The following is a 21,501-nucleotide window of genomic DNA, read 5'->3' on the forward strand; positions in this document are numbered from 1 at the left end:
TACCGAGTGCTGTTCTGGTTAATACGTGTATTGCTTAGGGTGGAGACATGACTTCAGCAGGTGCTCTCCTCTTTGCTGACATGAAAAGGAACCAATACTGGCCTGATAGTTGGAACATGCCTTTCAATCCTGGCAAATATCCCATTCTCACTTTGTCTCTGGAAGGATCATCAAACAAATTCATCTATTTCCATAATCGACCACCGGAAGCAGTTCAGTTCTTTTTAACTTCTGGACATCTCCATCAGCCAAAACCTTGAGTATCTCATTCAAATTTCAAAGCTGGTTGCAAGTGATGGTGATCTGCAAAAGGTCTTCGAAGACGGCTTTGGGAAGAACCATGGTCTCATTATGGAGCATGTCATTGTCCAAGTGAAAGGTAGGCCTTGGGAAAAAATCTCTCTTGACATAATCAACATTAATTTTTTTGCCTCTGATCAAATTGTAAATTCATCCGGTAGTATGACGATGCTTTCCCATTTTACCTGGAATATGAGGAAGACAATCAATGGATTGGGCATTCTTCAACCAAGTGCATCCTACAGGCTCAATCCCAATCCACTTTGTTCCTCAAAATGAAGGACATCCACAGGGAAAGGCAATTTTCATAATGGGCCTGCTATGGAAATGCCTTTTTTTATCATACAAAACGTGTTTGTAAAGAAAGCTCGGTTAGTTATCGATAGAGCGGTAGCTGGCTACAAGTGTTTGCGTGTCAGAAAATATATGTCGAACAGTAAACGAAAAAGAAAGTATCCGAGTTTTATTCTGCTATCAACATTTTTGTCATCACTTCGTGAATGTTTATGTGGATAGTATTCCTGAGATAGAGCTGCTTATTTGTAAGCATTGAGTTGGCCTACTTAGCATTATGATTACCTGGCATCTTCTTCTTCTTTTGTACGCAGCACACGGCTGTGGGTTGCAGCATTGGCTGTGGGCGTAGCAGTGAGAACAGCACATTTTAAGTTAGAGCAATAATTTAGAATTTTGTCAGGCTGCCTGTGATAGCTCACATACTCCTTTTGAAGGACACCATGGGATCTTAAACATCCACCATCTAATGATGGCAGATGGGACACCCAGTTTAACATCCATCCAAGGGATGGCATACACATTGATGAATCACCCTGCCTGCGAAAAACCAGGATGACAGTTTTTAGCTGGGTTGAGATTGAAACCCAGGCTCAACAACTCAGTCGAGCGTGGATTGTACCTCTCGGCCATCCTGACAGCTTGTTATTCTTTGCCAACAAAAGATTTGCCAACTTTCAATTATTTTCCATGGAGCAATTTCTGAGATGCAGAGGTGCAAAAATTTCCCTTTTTCCAACATGGCTGTCACACCACGTAACCTGTGACGTCATAATTATCAGTCGAACATTACACATGAGTCACCGCACCTCTAAAAATTTTGTGTCAATCAGATAAGCGGTTGCAGAGAAAACAGAAAATTAGCATGGACGGCCGGACGGACAACCCAAAAACATAATGCCTTCGGCGACTTCGCCAGCGGAGGTTAAAAAAAAAACTCTGTTGGCCTCAGATCAGTGAAAAATATTTTTGCACACTCACTGTTCTCACAATGGATGGAATCAACACCACATTGGTCAAAGTATGCTAACTGGTGTCAGAAGTAGGGTGAAGCTGACATTTCAGGCATTAGCCCTTCTTTTGCTCCACCGAAGGGTTAATGCTCGAAACGTAAGCTTCTCTGTTGTGACATACTTATCTGTCTGCAATCTCCATGAAGAGCAGTTGGGTGCCATCTTTTGGCATGTTTAACAGACCTTTCGAGGGTGGACATGCCTTGGATAAATGTCCTTTATTAAGGAATTCAAAACACAGACCCTTTTCTTTGGCAAAGATCTTTCTGATAAAGTTTTGCCTTTATATGAGCTACAGTCATTACTGTGATTGTCACCTTTACAGAGAAAGCACAATTTGCCATTGCTTTAAACTTGTATGTTGTCACTTGGGTGGAGAGAGAGAAGTCGCAACACTGACCTTACTTTGGTTGCCAGTACCTTAAATGTTTGCCTTTCTCGACTTTTGGATTGACTCATTGATTTCACAGCTTGGAATGAACTCACCGTATCACAAGCTATGTCTGCCTCCTTTAGCGATTCGATTTTGGTGAAGATTCGGATCCAGATACGATAGTTATTTCATTTTTTAACTGATTATTCACAATTGGGAGATAGGGCTGAAAACGATATACAGTTACCTCTCATTTTACGCGGGGGTTGTGTTCTTGAAAACTGGCACGTAACTCAAAATCGCGTAGATTAAACATAATTTTCCCATAAGAAATAGAGGATGGTTGGGGTTAAGGGAGAGCACGCTATCAAACCTTATTCTTACATCTACATATTTCACTGTTTCGAATACGTACATATTATAATTACAATACATACTGCCATACTACATATATATATATATATATATATATATATATATATATATAGGGTATATATATATATATAGGGTATATATATAGGGTATATATATATATATATATATATATATATATATATATATATATATATATATATATATATATATATATATATATATATACCCTATAAAAGATAGTAATGGCCTATTTAAAGAAAGAAAAATACATAAATAAATAAAAAAAGAAAAAGAAAGATTTTTAAACTTGTACAGTGAGATGCTTGAATGTGGCATACTGGGGCTGGTGGAGGGGAGGAGTGGAGAGTGATGGGGTTATTGGAGAGAAGGGGGTCATCTTCATCGGATGACAATGGTGAATGATGATGTGTTTGATGTGATGGCTGAGGTTCCTGATTCTTTTCCACATTTTGAAAGAATGAAAGCAATGAAGATTGTGTTGCTTTCATCATTTTTTTTCTTTTTGGATCTCCTGATAACACTGCAAGTGATAGGCCCAACGACTCAGCTTCATCATGGGAGATTCCAATTATCTTGAAGTTTATGTATATCTTGTTTATTTATATTTATATTTGTGTTTTAAATCCTGAAAATGGCTAACAGGATGGCCTAGACCCAAGAGATATGCACACGAGTCAAAGCCCTTGGTGTCCAATAGTATATTGATGCTCGCCAAACTTGTGGTGAACAGGTCACCATATTTGCCATATATTAATTTTTTATATTATTATTGGTGTTTCTCAATGGTTCTCATTGAGAATTTAAGTACACGGCTGGGAAAGCGAGGGGGGGAGGGGAGGGGAGGTTAGGTAAGCACCAACTTAAGCATTCAATACAAAGAAGAGAATGTCCACAATTTGAAATTGAGCACTTCTGAAATCAATGAGTGATATGAAGACACATTAAATATAAGTAAACGGTTATAGAATCCACACAAGTCTGGAGACGGCGATGGTTCACGAGCAATGTACACGGTTCGCCTTTTTTATTTTTTGACCTTCGAGGGGACGCCACGGGCAAACTGGCGGGAATCGGGAAAAACGTAAATGATGAAAGTTGTAGGACTTGAAGAGCACTACTTACGTACCAACTTTCATTCAAAACAGTTGAAAACTCCAGGAGCTCAATGCCCAATTTATTGTTTTTTTGACATTTTCTAAGTTCGTGACCTTGTGACCTTGACCTTGGGACGAAAATGAAAAATCGAGCTCCGTGGGGCTATGCAGGTTCCATCGGGCTAACCAAATACTGAAACCTCTGCCAGATTCTGTGGTGTAGTCTGCGGGCCTACGGGGAGAGGCATGATGATGATGCATGATGGGCGTGATGATGGGAGGAGTGGTCGTGGTGGTCATCGTATCTGCAAGGGATATAAGGTGTGCGCGCCGCCTGAGGCGTCGTAGGAATGCTGGAGTCGTCCGGCTCGTGAGTGTGCTAATACGCAATAAAGGAGAGCCGCGGGCAGAGTACGCTCGCACTCGTGCTTGTGCACCACAGCCCGGCTCGACTGTTCCCCCGCTCGTGTCTGCCTGCTAAGCATCTTCCATCAGTACAGCACAGTTGGCGAACGAGGATCTTCGGATCGGCGTGTGCAGGGCGGCAAATGACCCGTGCGCTTCCAGGCTACGGAGCCAAGGGTCTCGCCAGCACGAGCATGGCAGAGGGTCGGTGCACGGCAAACGTACGCGTGCCCGCCTTCGTCGGAATCGACTTCGGCCATGTCGAGTGGGCAACGGCCGTGCTCACTGTTCGTTTTGTTGAGGCACGACGGGTCGGAGGAATGATTTCTGCAAAGCCACGGCTAAAGAACGAGGACACGCGTTTCGGCTCGAACGCGGCGTGGGACGTTGCGCAAGCCCTGGAGAATGTCCGAGGTCTCGATGGTCGGGGCACAGCAGATGGTCTGGGGGTCATCGCGATGGGCCAGGCACGCACGGCCACGCGCACGGCCTGCGGTGCGGGTCGTGGGCGAGCGTTGCAATGCAATCACTCGGACGGCGGTCTGAGCACTCGAGGTCGTCTACGGGGTGTGGGCCGAGGGTCATCGCCCATCGTTACAGTCATAGATGGCGGTGTGCGAAGCGATCTTTCCGTCCCGGGTCAAGACCTGCTTCCAATTGATCCGGAGATGACAAGATCAGTGGCAGGGGAGGTTGAAGTGATCGAGGCACGGATCGGGTGTCGAATTGAGTCCACTCGTGCTGCCCGCGCATCGCGCACATACACCGGCGAGGCGGTTGCGCCGCTTGCAGCGCCCGACGTCTCGGTGCTCTCTTCGATGCTTGCGTCGAGTACCGAGGGCGAGGTTCTGGCGGCGGAAGCCGCGTCGATGCAACGGGAGCGGCCGTTCGTTGCTGCCTGCGACAGCGGTGTGCGAGTTCGGGAGCGGCAGGAGCCGTGCCAGCTCTCGCGATGGGCTCTCGCGCGTCGGCTGCATGCATGATGCGAGGTGCAGTGTTGTTCGAGCAGCTTCAACAGGTGGCGGTGAGCCCGTGGCATTAAAGGAAGTCGCGAGTCACAACATCGAGTCAACAATCAAGAATCGGACTCGTGATGAGGGTTATGGGTTGTTGTTCATGGCATATGTGTTGTTCCTTGCTCTAGTGATGCAGTTTAACGTTGTTGAAATAAATGCCAGCAGGTCTCGTGTGAAAGTGGATTTGGCGGAGATCAGTCAATGGGATTTGTATTATGATCAATGTGATGTGGGGGCTTTAGAAGCGGTGGGGGCGAATAAAAAGGTTGGATTGGCCTTCCATTGTCCCGGGCCGCGAGTTGTTGCTTTGTCATGTGCTGGGAGTTTATCAAAAGACCGCGCTGTACGAAAAAATGAGTTTGCAATACTTCAAGTGATGTTCGTAGTGATTTATAACGAGCCTATGATTGAAGGGTGGTTTAAATGGAATTGCGACCGTCTAGCTGCCGTGTGGGTCTCGGAGATCGATTCGGAACCAAGACTGGTGCACTGGTCGGCGTTACCCCCACCTCTGGTTGCGAGCGCAGCTCTCTGTGTTCGCTCAAGGCCGTTTGGACGGGCGTTGGCGTCTCAACTGATTGTGGTGCGTGGGTTGTTTTGGAGCATTAAATGCGTACAGCCAGCGGCGCTGTTCAGCGCCCCCGGCCAAGGTCGATCAAGGCTGGCGCCACGGCTTCCAGACAGCAGGCTTCCGGCCTCGGAATGTTTATCTACGTCGGGTCTGCCTGGGGGGAGTGGGCCGGAGGCGTTTGATGGTGCCGGGGGAGGTTGGCTCGAAAGGTCGCCACGACCTCGGCGAGGGCCATGTCAGCATGGGCCGCCTGGGGGCGTTTTTGCTGCGTAGTGCTGCTGTGCTTCTCATTTTGCTGCTTCATATCGGTAACGCGGTCAGAGTTTGGTGGGTGCTTTGTGCACCTCCGTCTTTCGAACCTGGCCTTTGCTGCTCCACTCGCTCGCATCGACACATTATATGATGTGGTGTGCTATTATACTTCGCTGTGTTCATTTTATTTGCATGATTATTATACCGAAGTCCTTCGTGTTGTCTATGCTTAGGATGATGGTGATCATTTAATAATCATACTTTTAGGAGGGAGGAGTGTGGTGTAGTCTAAGGGCCTACGGGGAGGGGCATGATGATGATGTATGATGGGCGTGATGATGGGAGGAGTGGTCGTGGTGGTCATCGTATCTGCAAGGGATATAAGGTGTGCGCGCCGCCTGAGGCGTCGTAGGAATGCTGGAGTCGTCCGGCTCGTGAGTGTGCTAATACGCAATAAAGGAGAGCCGCGGGCAGAGTACGCTCGCGCTCGTGCTTGTGCACCACAGCCCGGCTCGACTGTTCCCCCGCTCGTGTCTGCCTGCTAAGCATCTTCCATCAGTACAGCACAGATTCGACAAACCCCCTCGGAGAAGATGTAACTTGAAACCGGCTACCCCCTAAAAACACATGTTTTTTGGGCGTGGCTCCGCCCATAATGGGCACAGCACGCCCATTCTCGGGAAAACACAACTAGATCATGATATAAACCTCGCACCCAAATTTTATCAAGATTGGATCAAAACCAACGGAGCTATGCTCGGGACAGACAGACAGACACACACCCATAACGAATATAGTGGTCACTTACTGACTCGTGAACCAATTAAAAGGAAACGTTATTAAAACTTGATTGGTATAATTATATAACTGGTTGGTATAACTAGCACAATGAAACAGCTTAATGAAATTACCTGCGGTCATGAAACGACGGTGTCTGTTACGTTTTTTTTTGTTTTTTTACATCGCTTCACACCACAAGTCACCAAACGTTATAGGACTCATTAACAATGTCTGCGAATTCCGATTGGACAATTCCAAAAAATATCAAGTAAATTGTTTTGGCCCCGTCTCTCAATGGTAAAGAAACACTTACAAATTCCAGGATCCAGAATCGTATTTAAATGTACACCAAAATCGAATTGATTGGTCCTTAGTCCATTTACCAGCAAGTTTGGTACAAACCGTCCACAACCTTTTGAGATAACCTGCTCACAAATAGACAAAAATGGATGGACAGACAGGGGTGGAAACATAACTTCCTTCTACCTTCGGTGGATGGAGGTTGAAGTGGAAGATTATTATAGATGTGAATATAGAAACTGGGTAACAGTCAGATAGATCACTGATATCTGGAGGTAGTGCTGGCAGTACAACATAAGTCATTTATTCTTGAGTGATATTAAAAATAGAAGTTTAACCTCAGCCAATTTACTTCGCTCAAAAATAATATTGAGTGAATCGGCAACCTGCTGGCGCGATCTGAAGACTGATGCACCGACGCAACTGTTCGCAAAAAAAACAAACTTTTGAAGAACATCAATTCGCCACGTGTCGATGGCTGATTCGCCACATGGGGCAAGGGGCAAGCAAATTGGACAACCCTTCTCTAAGCGTTCTCATCTGGGTTTGAATCTCGGCCCAGCTATGAACTATCATCCTGATGTTTCACAGGCAGGGTGATTCATAAATGTCTGTACCGTCTCTCGGATGGATGTTAAACTTGGCATCCCTTCTGCCAGCAGGGGTTGCTGGACATTAAACATCCCATGGTGTCCTTCGTGAAGTAGCGTTGAGCTATCACCTGCACCATGTCCAAATTCCAAAGCAGTTCCTTGTCAAGAAACTGCTTTGGCCACACCGACATCCTGTAACAGAGCATGCTACATCAGAATCAGAATATTGGAAAAATATAAGCTATTCTCGAGTGTTTCATTGATAAGCTTTTTGTACTCTCCTCATATACTCTCCAATGCAATTAATCATTAGTGTGTACAGTTCTAGTTACCCTGATGAAGATGAAATATTGATTATGGTACGTTGATCACTTGCCATAAAGCAGGGTCATGATAATTAAAGATCAATGCCCTCTCTTGGGGGGGGGAGTTGGTGTTCAAGGAGGATTTTAAAGTTCCTGGCTGGACACATGTCTCAAAGCTATAAAAATGTTAATCGGTGTGACAAACTGACCAAGTGCACTTTTACCTGAAAAAAACAAAGCACATGGTCTTCCGAAGTTGTGAAAAGCTTGTTGAAACATCACACGTGGACATTGTACAGATGAATACCCTCCTGGGTTCCGCTGGATTATTGGGGGAATTATCTTGCCATCCCAGATCCTTGTGACTGACATGACCACAAGATCAGAGGGATTTCTCCAGGCCACCGATATTGCTCTCCAGTTATAATTTTATGACATTCAACACAAGGCCTGGAGTTCGAGTTAAGTCTGCTCCTGCAGTGAAAATATATGATCACTTACAAGTTTATAGCAGACCTCCCACTTCAAAGTGTAGCAAAGAAGGGAGCCTCCTTGACCTTCTGCATAGTGTGGAAAGTGGACATCTGCCATGATGGAGTTGGACAGCTTAGTGGCACTGTAAGATGGTCAAGAACACAGGTCTGTTTGGCAAACTGGGAACTCAGCCATCGACCCTCTATTTCTATAGCAATGCCATATGACACAGGGAGTTGCCAGAAGCATTCATGACCGAGTCATCTCTCAGATGTTGTAGCTTCCAAGAACACAGTCAATATGCCGCAGCATGACATTAAGATCGGTACACCAAGGTCACCTGCAAGGTTACAGCCCAACTGGTCCCGCTTCTACAATCATTAACTCCATGAGGTCGTCATTCTAAATGCATGCTAATCTTGCATGTGATATTGTACAGAAAGGAAAAGATGTTCCCGTTATACCAAGAAGCCTTCACTAATTGCTGACCCAGGGAAACTTCAAAATTTTGACAAATAAAGATCCAGGGAAGCCTTTGTCAAGGGTTGGCAAGTAAGACCCTCACTTCAAGGCCAAAATTCATGGTTAAACAATAATCTGAAGTCTCTGTATCAAGGTATCTTAATCAATCCAAAATAAGCTTTACAATACAATGCTATTAGCTTGGCCTGCAATACTGTATGCTGTTCATATTTGCATGATGGGTACTTAATGCATCTGATTGATATGTATAACCGAACATGCCATCAGTGATGTCAGCGGAGATAAATATTTGCAGCATAATTAGGTACCTGTAGCAAATAAATGAGTAAAATGAATACGCAGGTAAAGGCAGGTACTCTTTTAATTTATCGATGTTTGTTTATCAATTTGTGAAAAATTGAAAACACATTTCTGCTTGTTCATTCATTCGTCTGGAGGTTGATATACCATCCTCCCCCCCCTACCATTCCATCCACTTTCCTATTTTCACATGCCATTAAAAAGTCCTTTTGTTTGTCTCAAAGTACTCTCTTAGAGCATTAGGGTAATGAGCCATTACAGTATTACACGATTGTTGCCATCATCTGCTCATCTGTAAGAGTTTTTGTTTCTGGAGATGTTTGGCATTGAAAAGTTGACATGTCTGGCATGGTTGCACTGATGATGGAACATAGGCATGATGAACCAAATGGCCTTTTCCTTTGAGGGATTTTTTTAATGGGGTGGTTACAGGTGGGCTTTGAAGGTTTACAAAACTCCATCTCCAGCCCCCACAACCTTAAAAAAACATTAATCCACGATATATTTTAAAATAAGCTCGGTGAATAATCTTATTTCTCTTGTGGTGGTCTTCCTAAGTGCACATTCAGTTATTCTGCAGTAGTCTTAAAGCAAAGATTACACCAGATGGTTCGCCATTGCCTTCCTAGCAGTAGCCAGAGCAGGAATTTCTGGAATTTGGTCAAAGTGCAGGCAATAACTTGATGACTCTTCATGGACAGACATAGATCTATATGCCCACCAGTTAATGCCAGCAGAAATAACACTGCTTTAAGTTCCATCCGAGGGATGGAGCACTTTGTGATGGAATGCCCTGCCTGTGAAGCACCAATATGACAATTTATATTTGCACGGGCAATGGAACTCAAACTAGAGAGCTCCAAGGTTCGTGTCCTACCTCTGCGCCATACTATCAAAGCCACTGTTTATAACAGATACATGAATAACGTCATTGTATTGTTGTGAGCATGCGGTCATGAGCGAGCATCTTGCTGCCCGTCACGTATGGGATGAAAAGGTATCCGCATCTGCCGGGTTAGTTTTGGTGCAAATCAGCGTCTCTGAACACAATGACTGCGGTGGACTCACCAACACGAATTGCCGAGTGAAGCTTGTCGAAGATGTTTCACGTGCTCACATGCTCCAGGCCGCTATGCACTGACCCATTAGCCCATGTAACGGCCTAATCAGCCTATTCTCTTAAGTGCTACGGAGCCCACTCCCGTTGACCACACAGTTTTCATCAAAAAAGGGTATATATTAATATATGAATGAAGAGTGGGAAGAGGACAAAGCACAGTGATGGAGCGGCCATCACAATTAAATAGATTTTTATACAACACGCTCCAAAACTATTAGGCTGAGCAAATATGCCTTACTCATTCACTCAGGGGAAATGCGGGACTCGGCATGTGACAAAGAACCTATCTGCACAGCATTGCTCATGCATTTCGTGTGGATCTGTCCTCAGCTTGGTTTGACGTTGGGCACTTTCCAGGCATGCAGCTGTTCAGTGTGGGTCTTGGCTTGTGGCGGCGACTGCTCTCCACTAGCGGGCACATGTAGCAGCAGCCCAGAGATAAAGGGATCAGACACCACAGCAGGCACCAAAGACAAGGGCAGACCCTGAAGACTGGGTAGCGGGAACCACACTGGTGGCAGCTCACAAGACACCAGTGTTTTTTGTTTCCCGCAGGGCTAATTGAAGTGCCAATGGGGTGTACCCATTGAACAATGCAGCCAGACAGATGTCCTTATACAGGCATGTCCTCGGACTGTCTGGTGGTCTTCCACAAACCCCACAATTGTAGATTGGGTCTTGCTCATTAGCTATCACAGCCAGCCAAATCTCCATGTAAGGGCATCTTTATTACCACTCTGGTGGTCTTGTGCTGGCTCGGAGATTGTGGCGTAGATCATGTTCATTGGCTATTACTGGGAGAAAATACATGGAGATGTATGGTATAAGGTGATGTTATGGGGAAATATAAACAAGATGGAGGACAAATAAACAATGGGGAAACTGAATAATGAAGGGACTGGAGAAAGATGGGGCTTAGATACAGACACCTGGGCAGGGAGACTACATCTTTCTGAACACGTGCTCCACACGTTTTATCACTTATGGGAACTACACCACACAAGTTTACAGCAGACCTCCCACTTCAGTTTGAGTACTCAAACACATATTATGAAATAACTATTGCAATCTATCCCTCATTCTACCCCCAGACCAGATGTGTCACATTATTTTGCAATGATGTGGACTCAATTACACCCCTCCCCCCTTCCAAGCCCAGCTGTTTCTAAATTTATGGTTTTTCTTTCCTTACCCCCTCACTGAGCTGTACATAACCTCTCCCTGACAAAAGGGAGAGGTTAAGTACAGCTCAATGTTCCTCCAGTAATATGCAGCAAGTTGATTGTTTCAGCAAATGGGAAGCAGAATTACTGTCTTCAAAGAGCTTCGAAGGAATTAAACCTGTATGTTTAGAACAGCCCCACCCAAACAGCATTTGGTCTCGCCTTGCTTCGGGCAGATGTACACAGATGTTCCCCCCAGCCTGTGGTACTCAAACTTCAGCTCAAGCTTTGTCTTCAACAGTTGCCGTATACACCTCGGTCCCAAGGTCCTCTCACCATACTCATTGCTTCTCTTTGCATGTTTTGCTAGAAAAACAACAAGACCACTCTTTTAGTGACAGGAAATGTGAAGACCCAGTCTGGCCACAGGTGTTTGGTTCCTTGCTGCTCAGTCGCCAGAACTGTCTCGACAATGACCACTTTTTGCCCTCCCTATCTTGTGACTCTCCACTCTATGGAGCAGAATTTGCCATGCCAGTGCATTCGGTATTAATGAGCTTTAAATGGGCTTCGATTAAGTCATCTCAGGGTAATGTTTACACGGCTGGCCAAAAACAATCAATGGTATCTCCTGCATTTCAAACTTAATCACTCAATCATGAATGTACAGCAATATCCCAACTAGGACAAAATACAAGGGGAACATAAACCAAGTATATACTCTCATTTCTTATATCAAACAAATTATACTAACTAAAATCGATATGTCTGTGTACTATTCACAAAATATATTGGATCATACACACGAGCCACGCAGTTCAACGAAGCATTTTTATTCCAGAAGTGCCTCTTTGTGTGTGTTTCTTTCATTTAAATGCACTCCTGAACTGTTGCGCGATATGAGTTGAAAACTACTCAGATGTGCACAGGAAGCCTTTAGGCGGTTAGAAAAAATTCATACACCAAGTTAGGACCCCAAGCATAATTTTAACATGATAAGAGAAAGCAGAGATATGGAGTGTGATTTACATCGTGAAGACCACCTTGCCAAAAAAAAACGCGAGGTCTCAGCCATTTATTCCGGATACGTGAAACACCCTGTAACCCATGCTTACCGAAAACACTTTTTGGAATGCTGGCCACTTTTCCATTCAATCATAATTTAACTTTGTTGAAAAGAATACTCCATGGGTTGGCCCACCTGTGTTGAAAGCTTGTGTTAATCACTCAAATGGTTGCGGAGAAAGGAAATTTAAAAGTGAACAAGTCTGGAGACTGCGATGGTTCACGAGCAATGTACACGGTTCGCCTTTTTTTATTTTTTGACCTTCGAGGGGACGCCACGGGCAAACTGGCGGGAATCGGGAAAAACGTAAATGATGAAAGTTGTAGTACTCGAAGAGCACTACTTCCATACCAACTCTCATTCGAAACATTTGAAAACCCTAGGAGCTCGATGCCCAATTTATTGATTTTTTTTTGACATTTTCTAAGTTCGTGACCTTGTGACCTTGACCTTGGGACGAAAATTAAAAATCGAGCTCCATGGGCTATGCAGGTGCCATTGGGCTAACCAAATACCGAAACCCCTGCCAGATTCGACAAACCCCCTCAGAGAAGATGTAACTTGAAACCGGCTACCCCCTAAAAACACGTTTTTGGGGTGTGGCTCCACCCATAATGGGCGCAGCATGCCCATTCTCTGGAAAACACAACTAGATCATGATACAAACCTCCCACCCTAATTTTATCAGGATCGGATCAAAACCCACGGAGCTATGCTCGGGACAGACAGACAGACAGACACACACCCATAACGAATATAGTGGTCACTTACTGACTCGTGAACCAATAACGAATGTAGTGGTCACTTACTGACTCGTGAACCAACTAGTAGCATTCATCCAGAGCCTAGTCTTGCCTGGCGTGCTCACTCTGAATAAAAATACCATCATTAATTGAACATGCTGCTATTATGGCCCATATACCCATATCATCCATGCACCCTATAATGCCACTACATTGCCATTATCCTTCGATTTATGGATTATTTATTGATTATTAGGATATTTAGCTACCACTTTTGTGCACATTAAGGATAAATTGCATCAACGAAGATGAATATGAAACGAGAAGCACGCTTTATAACTGTGGGTATTTATGGTTGGGGCCCAAGTCGTTCTGTCTACCAACCATGCCACCACCACTCCGTTTACCAACCGTGCTGTTGGCATAGCCAGTGAGAGTGTCGAGAAGTGTTGAACAACCCTGTCCCTCTCTCTGAGTGAATCCCTGACCTCTTTTGCATAATCTGAAAACATTTTTTTATTTGTGCAAGCTGGACTGGACAGTATTTGAGGTTAAATCATTATAAATACTATGGAAGTATGTTGTTTTTATGTGTTTAATTTACTTTGGGTCTTTTTTTTTAAATAGTTTTTTTTCCAATAAATGTGTAAAAAAAAAACATGTTAAGTGATAACTCCCCACCCTTGGAACACATCCTTTTATTTCCCAAAGGTGCAATTGTTCACTATACAGCTAAATGCTATGCAGCTCAGTTTACTGGAATGTAACCCAGGTGTATAACAAGTGATGCCTGTATAAAGTGTTGCTTCAATCTGTTCAGTGGCTTCAGAGATGATTTTTTTTTAAAGGTTTTTGTTCAATCCAAAATGGCTGCCAAACGACCTGACCAATGATGTTTTAGTTATTATCCTTGTATCCCCATGGGTAGTCGATAATATACTTTAAAGTTTAGAATCCACTGGTTAAGCGGTTTGAGAGATTTTTTTTTTTTAAAGGTCTCATAATGGTTTCACCTTCAATCCAACATCATTGCCAGCCCATGTGACCTTTGATCTTTAAATTTTCAAACAATATTCCCCATGGCTAATCAATCATATGTATGAAATTTTGCATCAATTGGTGAAGCGGTTCAAGAGAAGGAATCTTTATTAGTTTTTCGTTAAATCTAACATAGCCACCAAAGCATGTGACCAATGACGTTTTAGTTATCAATTTTGTATCTCCATGGGTAGTCGATGATACACTGTTTTGGATGTTTTGGATCCATTGGTTCAGCGTTTTTTTTTTTTGTTTGTTTGCATTTTTCATAAATGGTCTGACTGAAAAATCCTCTTTATCTCTTTGCAAAAACAAATATAGCCCAAGGTGGTGTTTCTTCCTGGTAAATAGTTTTCCTGGAATTTCTGGAAATAGCAGGAAATTGATTCAGAATTCCTGCTTTTCCTGTTTTTTTTTTTTTTTAGATCCTCGTGGAGGATCTCGAAGTCTTACTCACGTTGTTGTTCTTCATCTTCTTCTTGTGGACTTTTTTGTTTCACAGCCTACAGTTTTCATCAAAACTTCCTGAAACTTGGCATATATATGTAAAAATACCCTGCGTAGACAGTAACCATCTCCGATTTTGAAAATTCCTCCTAGAAAAAAAGTTATGACGTCAAAATTTCTCCGCTAATGGAAATTGCCTCTACCATTATCTCTGAAACTAGGCAAGCTTTTTGAATTCTGTTTGCGGGAATCGAACAGGGCATTAGCAGAGATTAATTACCGCACATATGATACATCACTATGACGTCATATCAATTTTTATGACGTTATTCCTATTTTTTGACGTTTTTTTGTTTCACAACCCAGAGTTTTCATCGGATCTTCATGAAACTTGCCATGCATATGCAGAAAGCCCACGCGCAGGCAGTAACCATCTCCGATTTTGGAAATTCTTCCTAGAAAAAAAGTTGATGTCATAATATCGCCGCTAATGGAAATCTCCTCTACCATTATCTCCGAAACTAGGTAAGCTGTTTGAATTTTGTTTGCCGGAATCAAGCCAGGCATTAGCACAGATAATTTATCGCAAACCTGAAACATCACAATGACGTCATATTCGTTTTTATGACGTCATCATTAAGAGGACGAGGATCTTCGCTCATTTGAGCTTGTTCAGTCCATGTTTCGAAAGTTTGGGCTCGAACCATCTCTCCTCCTCCTCATTTGTATGCAGTACAAGGCTGCAGGTAGCATCCTTGGCTGAGGGTGCAGCTGTGCCACTGATGCAATGCCCCAATTACAAATACACAGGTACTCACTTCGCCCACCTTGGAAGGATGACAGGCTGATTCAACCCCACCTGGTGTTAATTCAACAGCCAACAGGGACTTAAACTCAGGACCTTAACATCTCAAGCCAGCCACCTTAACTGCTAAGCCAACACCAGGCTTCAAACCATCTCTTGTGGCTTGCGCTTGTGCAGTGTGTTCTATGCACCTCCTTTACCAAGACCAAGAAAAGTCTCATCAACTTGTATTTTATGGCCTTCAAAGCCATCTCACACCAACGTTTATGTGTGTGCAATGGTAAAAGCTAGCTTCATACGAAGTTAAGTTGCATGATGATTAGATGGAAAATGCAGCTGGCATTCCAAAAAGTCTGTTTTCTGTAGGCGTGGTTTGCAAGCTGTTTCACGTATCGACCTCGCTTCGCTCACCTCAGCCAAATTTAAGAGTTCTCGTATCCAGATCGAGATCCGTATCTTGTTCTTCACCGAAATTTCATCAATTCGTCCTTATCACACATCCAAGCTGCCCACAAAGTTTTGTCCGAATCTGTCATAACCTTTTGAGATATTCTGCTCACAAACAGACAAACAGAAAGACAGACAGACAAATGGGAGTGAAAACATAACCTCCGTCCACCTTCCGTGGCAGAGGTAATAAAACATGCCATAGACATCACAGAAGTGGGGGAATTAACCCATCCATAAGGACGGGTTATTTTCTAGCAATAGTTAATTGGTAAAATGTGAGTACTCTATTTAAGTTAAAGTTGTGTAGCAAAGGATATTTTGAATTTCTTTTGAGGATTAGTTGTTGTCCCCAAAATGCACACTTTGTGTCCCTCTTAAAATTCTCAATCCTCCAATGATCCCCCTGCCCCGCTCAATTTTCATTCCTTGCTGGGGTCTCTGCGAATAGAGACGTCTTCATATTTTCTAGAGATACCCAAGTTAGGTCTTGGTGATTTCTTAGTTGAGACAAAATCTCTTCAATCAGATCAGGGCTTTAAAAAATGGAGCAAAGCAGGTTGGACACTTGTGCTGAAAGTGCAAGATATCTTGAGATAAAAGTGCATTTTTGCGCAGGTGTGTTTTCAGAACGCCGCTGGTTTCTGTTTTCTTATAGCTTTGCGTGATACAGAAACAAAGCTCGGTCAGACCCACCGCTCACCCTTGTGTAAACTCATTTTTACTGCAAAATTCTTCAGCCTTTTCACCATAGTAGGTCCATTACTCGAATGGTCAACTGGTGGGAAACTTGAAATTGCATCAGTAACTTCTCTAAAAACGGCCGACTCACCTCCCCTTCCCACTTTCGATGAATGCTTTCTGTGAGTCAAACTAATCAACTGCCAGTGTGATAACCGAGTTCAGATGTTTCAATTTAAATTGGAACTTTTACCAATCGAGTGCTGTAATTTTTTTTCTATGGCCAACCCCACCTACTCCCCATCTCCATTCCCCATACTCATTCACCCTCCCTCTTTTTTCTGCCTTCCCCCATAGCTATGTTGACCTAACCCTCCCCTTCCTTGCTTTCTCCCTGCCCTCACCATCCTCTACTTAATTTCCTTACCCTCAACATACTCTCCCACCCTTCATTACCCTCCCCATCCTCCATTGACCTTCATTGCCCTCACCATCCTCTCTTGTCCTCCACCCTCCCTTCCCGGTCCTCCTCCTCTCCCTCCCCCACATTTGCTCTCCCTCTTCCTCCTCTCTATTCCCCTTTCCTCTGCATCTTTCCACCATTACCATTGCAGTGCTGTACCATTTCTGCATCACACTCGTGGATACATCAGGTCGAACGTAACTATAATACCAGCACAAACGCAGGAGGAACAGCCATAGGCAGGCTTCCCAGTATATCTCCTCCCTCTCTCGGTACCCTCGATCATCGCACGCTTCCTCGCTTCCGCACCCATAGCGCTCCGCGTGGGGCGCGTTTCCATTCCCACGGAGTCACCGAGCTGTGCGGGTCGCTCCGTGTGCTTCCAACACGTGGCAGCGTCATGCGCAAGAGGAGCTTCACATTTGGCGGTTACGCCAGGTGGGTAGCGGCTCCACGTGTACCTGGACGTCATGTCTGGAACCCCGGCGTGTATCCATCTTCAAACTGGACTTTCTGGCATTCCAGACACACAATGTCCAATGTTCGTCGGTTGATTTGCTGTGGGTGTTATCCTTTGGTAGTTATGAGGATAATTTCAACACAAGGTATAAACTACAATGACAATTATTTTTTAAATTCACCGGAATTTTGAAAATCAAATTTTCATCTCATGTCAGATCCTCACCTGGTTGATTAATTGGTGTTAAAATAATGGTTCGCATGAGTGGTTAATTAGTCCATTAACGTATGCACAAAGTTAGATCCTTATAGAGATGTTTGTACTCACAAAGTTCGATATCGAGGTGAAGAATATTTCATCTGCACGTATTCATTCATATGTAACACCAGTGACGCAAACTAATGCAGTCCAGGTACTTGTCAATGATGCACGTCTTCCTCGACTGCACAACATTATGTTTATTCACTCTTCGGCTTTCACACTCTGCATGCACTTAATAGTTCAGCAGCGTAGTCTGATATTTCAGATCAATTGTTCAAATTTGCATAAAAGCACCAAAATTGGTACACATGTAGAATAATGTATTCTGAACAATTCTAGATATGGAGCCACCCGAAATTGTGCCTTGGTCAGCTTTGGCGACCATTTTCCAAAATGGCCACCATTCTACTTCAGCGAAATTGGCTATATGCTCTTATTTTCTTATTGTATTGGTGGTAGATATAAGGAAAGTGTAAAATTCAGTAAATTGACCATGAAAAGGCGTATTCAAATATTATGAGCCAGTATTTTCGGTAAAAAAGCCATTATTTGATTTGTAAATTGCTGCTCTCCTGAAACTTTTCGCTGAAAAGTACCCATTATTGCCTGGAGAATAAGAGTCAAATGATATTCATCACATTCAATGGGTTTGGAATCAACAAAAATTGCATTATAGATTACATACTTTACTCTATTTTGAAAAGGGAACTGATAATTGTGAAATGACAAACTCAGAAAATGTAGTCAAATTATTGCACACTTCACTTTGAAGCGGCTACGGTTTACTGTCTACTACCATTGTACCAGGACACATGGTACACGCATACATCAGTCTAGTACAATATGAGTTTCTGAGCTCAAGTGTACTGGCTCTGGTTCAAGAAGTCAACACTTTTACAAGGAATGCGACTTTGCATTTGCACATTCTAAGCTAGGCCAATATCTCAGTCTGTGTCTACTGCATCTGTCCACTGGCATTATCCTTCACAAGCACACAGTCCAGTGCATTGCAGATTAGCCTTCTTGCATTTGCAGCGGTTTCTACAACCTTTTTTGCAGCCGCATGACACCAGCTCGAAGCAGCTTTTTGAAGCCTCAGGGAGTGTGGTCCAGAGCGGTTTGTAGGACCCATCCTCTGTTTGCCGCCAGCCCCAGCTTGTTGGTGATGGAAGCATGGGTTGAGGGACCAAGACCTGCCCCCAGACATAGCCACCCTGGAAGACTGATCTCTTCACATGCTGTTCCAAAGCATCGTAGGTAGGTGGGATGCGCTGGACGGAGTTCCTCTTGGCGAAGAGTTTCTTTCTGGCCTCGTTGACGTCCGTATATGGACTGGTGCGGTCATAGAGGAGCACCACAAACCTTTCAATGCAGTGCATTTTGTCATCCTGGATGTTGACTGGTGTGGTGGTCAGGGTCACAAGAGAATCTGTCAGTTCTGGAAACGAGTTCCATGTGGCCCAGGCAGATTTATTCCCATGCCCCACGAATGCTGACACCGTGTCACATCCGGTCATGGCGTGGAAGACAGGGAGGGCACATGCCTTCTGTGGACCAAGGGAGGCAGCTATTTCATGGGCAGGGATGTAGCGGTAGTTCTTACCCGTCCCAAAGGCAATCCAGAGTTCATTCCGGCATGGTAGTGCCTGGGCTACCATCACCGCCAAGACGACGACATCGTTGTCTACGGTTCGAACTCGAATCCGACGGTGGTCATGTTGTGCAGCATGGGCCACATGTAGCATGATGCAAGTGTCCACCTCTTCTTAACTGCATGGAGCCAGAGAGCTTTCATCTTCCTGCCTTGGAAGGCAGATGACTGCTTCACCATCAGTGACTACCAGCTCCTTTGCCTCGTCATGGAAGGACTGCACCAGCACATCGGACAGGAAGGTGAAGCGCTCCACCTTGTTTGCATTGACACGTAGGAAACTGCCAGTTTCCTGGTATGGCTGCAGTGCTCACCACGTCGCACCCCTTTTCCTCGTTTCTCCCTTGTCGCCGTCTTCAAGGAGCCATCTTTGTAGCTATCCCAAACGAGGTCGAGAGGTGAAGCACGACCCAGCTGCCCCTCGACGTATGGGATAAAGACTCCGTGGGCATATTCCTCAAATGTCTTGGCAGTGCCAGGCTTCAACACCTGCACGATGACGGCGCCATCAAGGACAACAGAAGTGACAGCAGGTGCATCAGACTGAGATTCAGCAACGCCTTCAAGGCACACCAGCAAGTCGCTGTTGCTACCCAGGTATAGCTTACCTGCAACAGATAACGTGGGAGGGCATGCTTGATTTTCATGATGGAAGAACTCGTCCAGGTTCCCATCGTGGTTCTGGCAGCCTATGTAGAGCCTTGCAAATAAGGCCATATCATTCTTCACAGATGCTTCCTTTCCTTTGGGTGCTTTTGGTCTTCTGTCTGTTCCGAAGAGGGGGAGTTTGTTCCTCTTTATAGGTTCGTCAATAGTCTTGGTTCTGTCAATGAGGCAATCCTTTGAGTATGCCTGAAACTGTTCTTGTCCAATCTGCTTGGCAGTGCGAACTGTTTCAATCACTGCAGGATCAGCAATCTCCTTGGTGTCTAGGACCAGCAAATCTTGAATATCCTCCTCAAAGGGATTCCCCAGCTCTTCAATGAGAGCCACAAGTGATTGTACATCTTTGGCAAATGCTTCCTGTGCATGCCGTGTTTCTTCATGGTGACGTGTCTCCTCATTGGCATTTGGATTGGCACCACCACAACAAAATACTTCTAAACCTGTCACTGATGCTGTGTGCAAAAATGGATTTTCCCATAAAAATGACCATTTTTCCCCAATACAATGGTTGGAAATATAATATATCAACACAAATGACATTTGTATTGTTTTCCTTTGTAAATTCACATCACATGGAGTATTTAATCACCTCTGAGAAACCTACAAAGAGAATAACAATGACAGATATCCCATGTTGTTAAAGTAGAATGGTGGCCATTTTGGAAAATGGCCGCCAAAGCTGACCAAGGCAAAATCTCGAGTGGCTCCATATCCAGAATTATTCAGAATACATTAGTCAACATATGTACCAATTTTGGTGCTTTTATGAAAAGTCAAACAATTGGTTTGCTGTGCTGCAGTACGAAAAGGATGGGTGTGGTTCCCTCATTAATTAATGAACACACCAACACGTGATTTTAGAGATTTTGTATTTAAAAGGTTGTGTTAAATTTGCTTCAACTGTTCACATATTATTCACGTAAAAGTGGCTTTCTGCCAATACGGGAGGGAGTTTTGAAATGACGTGTGTACGTAAATGAGGCCTTTTGCGCATGCGCTGTGTGCGCGGTTTTTCAGTGACGTTTCCGATAATATCGGGGCACTTTTAACTTGCCATTGCTCGGGGTGAAATCTGTATGTCAACTGGACGTTTTAACATAATTTTCAGTACTATTTCAAAAGAATGGCAATGTCAAAATGGTGAACCATAATTGTTGTTTTTGGATACAAATCGGACTCTCAGAAATATCGGAAATACGACAAATATCTGTGGTTCCGAGGTGTCAAGTTTTTACCATTTCCTGCCAATACAAGCGAGCTGAAAAACACACACACACACACACACACACACACACACACACACACACACACACGCACACGCACACTTCTCCTTTAATCAACATATGCAAAAATGGATATATATTGTTGCAGGCCGGGGGTCGGTGGCGAGAACGAACACTAGGTAGGGGAGGTTGCGTCGTCTCCCACCAGACTCCCTGGAATTGTAGGCCGTCGCTCCGGATAACTCCGTGAGCCGGCGGGTCGCTGAACTGACTGTGGACGCCAATATCTCAACCACATAGCGTAAGGTCTTTTGTCTA

General features: G+C 44.2%; 1 protein-coding gene across 18 annotated transcripts in view; it reads left to right on the forward strand.

Moving 5' to 3' along the window:
• RAP1GAP (RAP1 GTPase activating protein) overlaps positions 1–21,501 on the forward strand; it is a 461,763-nt gene that overhangs the window by 86,246 nt on the left and 354,016 nt on the right. For 3 of the 18 annotated variants that reach the window (XM_085878255.1, XM_085878257.1, XM_085878258.1), the window contains exon 1: positions 17,041–17,360. The exons of 11 other annotated variants lie outside the window; for them this stretch is intronic. In XM_085878255.1, the coding sequence (XP_085734381.1) occupies positions 17,323–17,360 (38 nt within the window). In that variant the 5' untranslated portion in view covers positions 17,041–17,322. Of the gene's footprint in view, positions 1–17,036; positions 17,361–21,501 lie in introns of those variants that run through there. 4 more of the 18 variants (XM_085878251.1, XM_085878256.1, XM_085878260.1 and 1 more) reach the window with 2 other exon arrangements.

The sequence above is a fragment of the Eptatretus burgeri genome, chromosome 4 (genome assembly GCF_056783735.1).
Source record: "Eptatretus burgeri isolate ZD-2024b chromosome 4, Ebu_testis_v1, whole genome shotgun sequence".
NCBI lineage: Eukaryota > Metazoa > Chordata > Myxini > Myxiniformes > Myxinidae > Eptatretus > Eptatretus burgeri.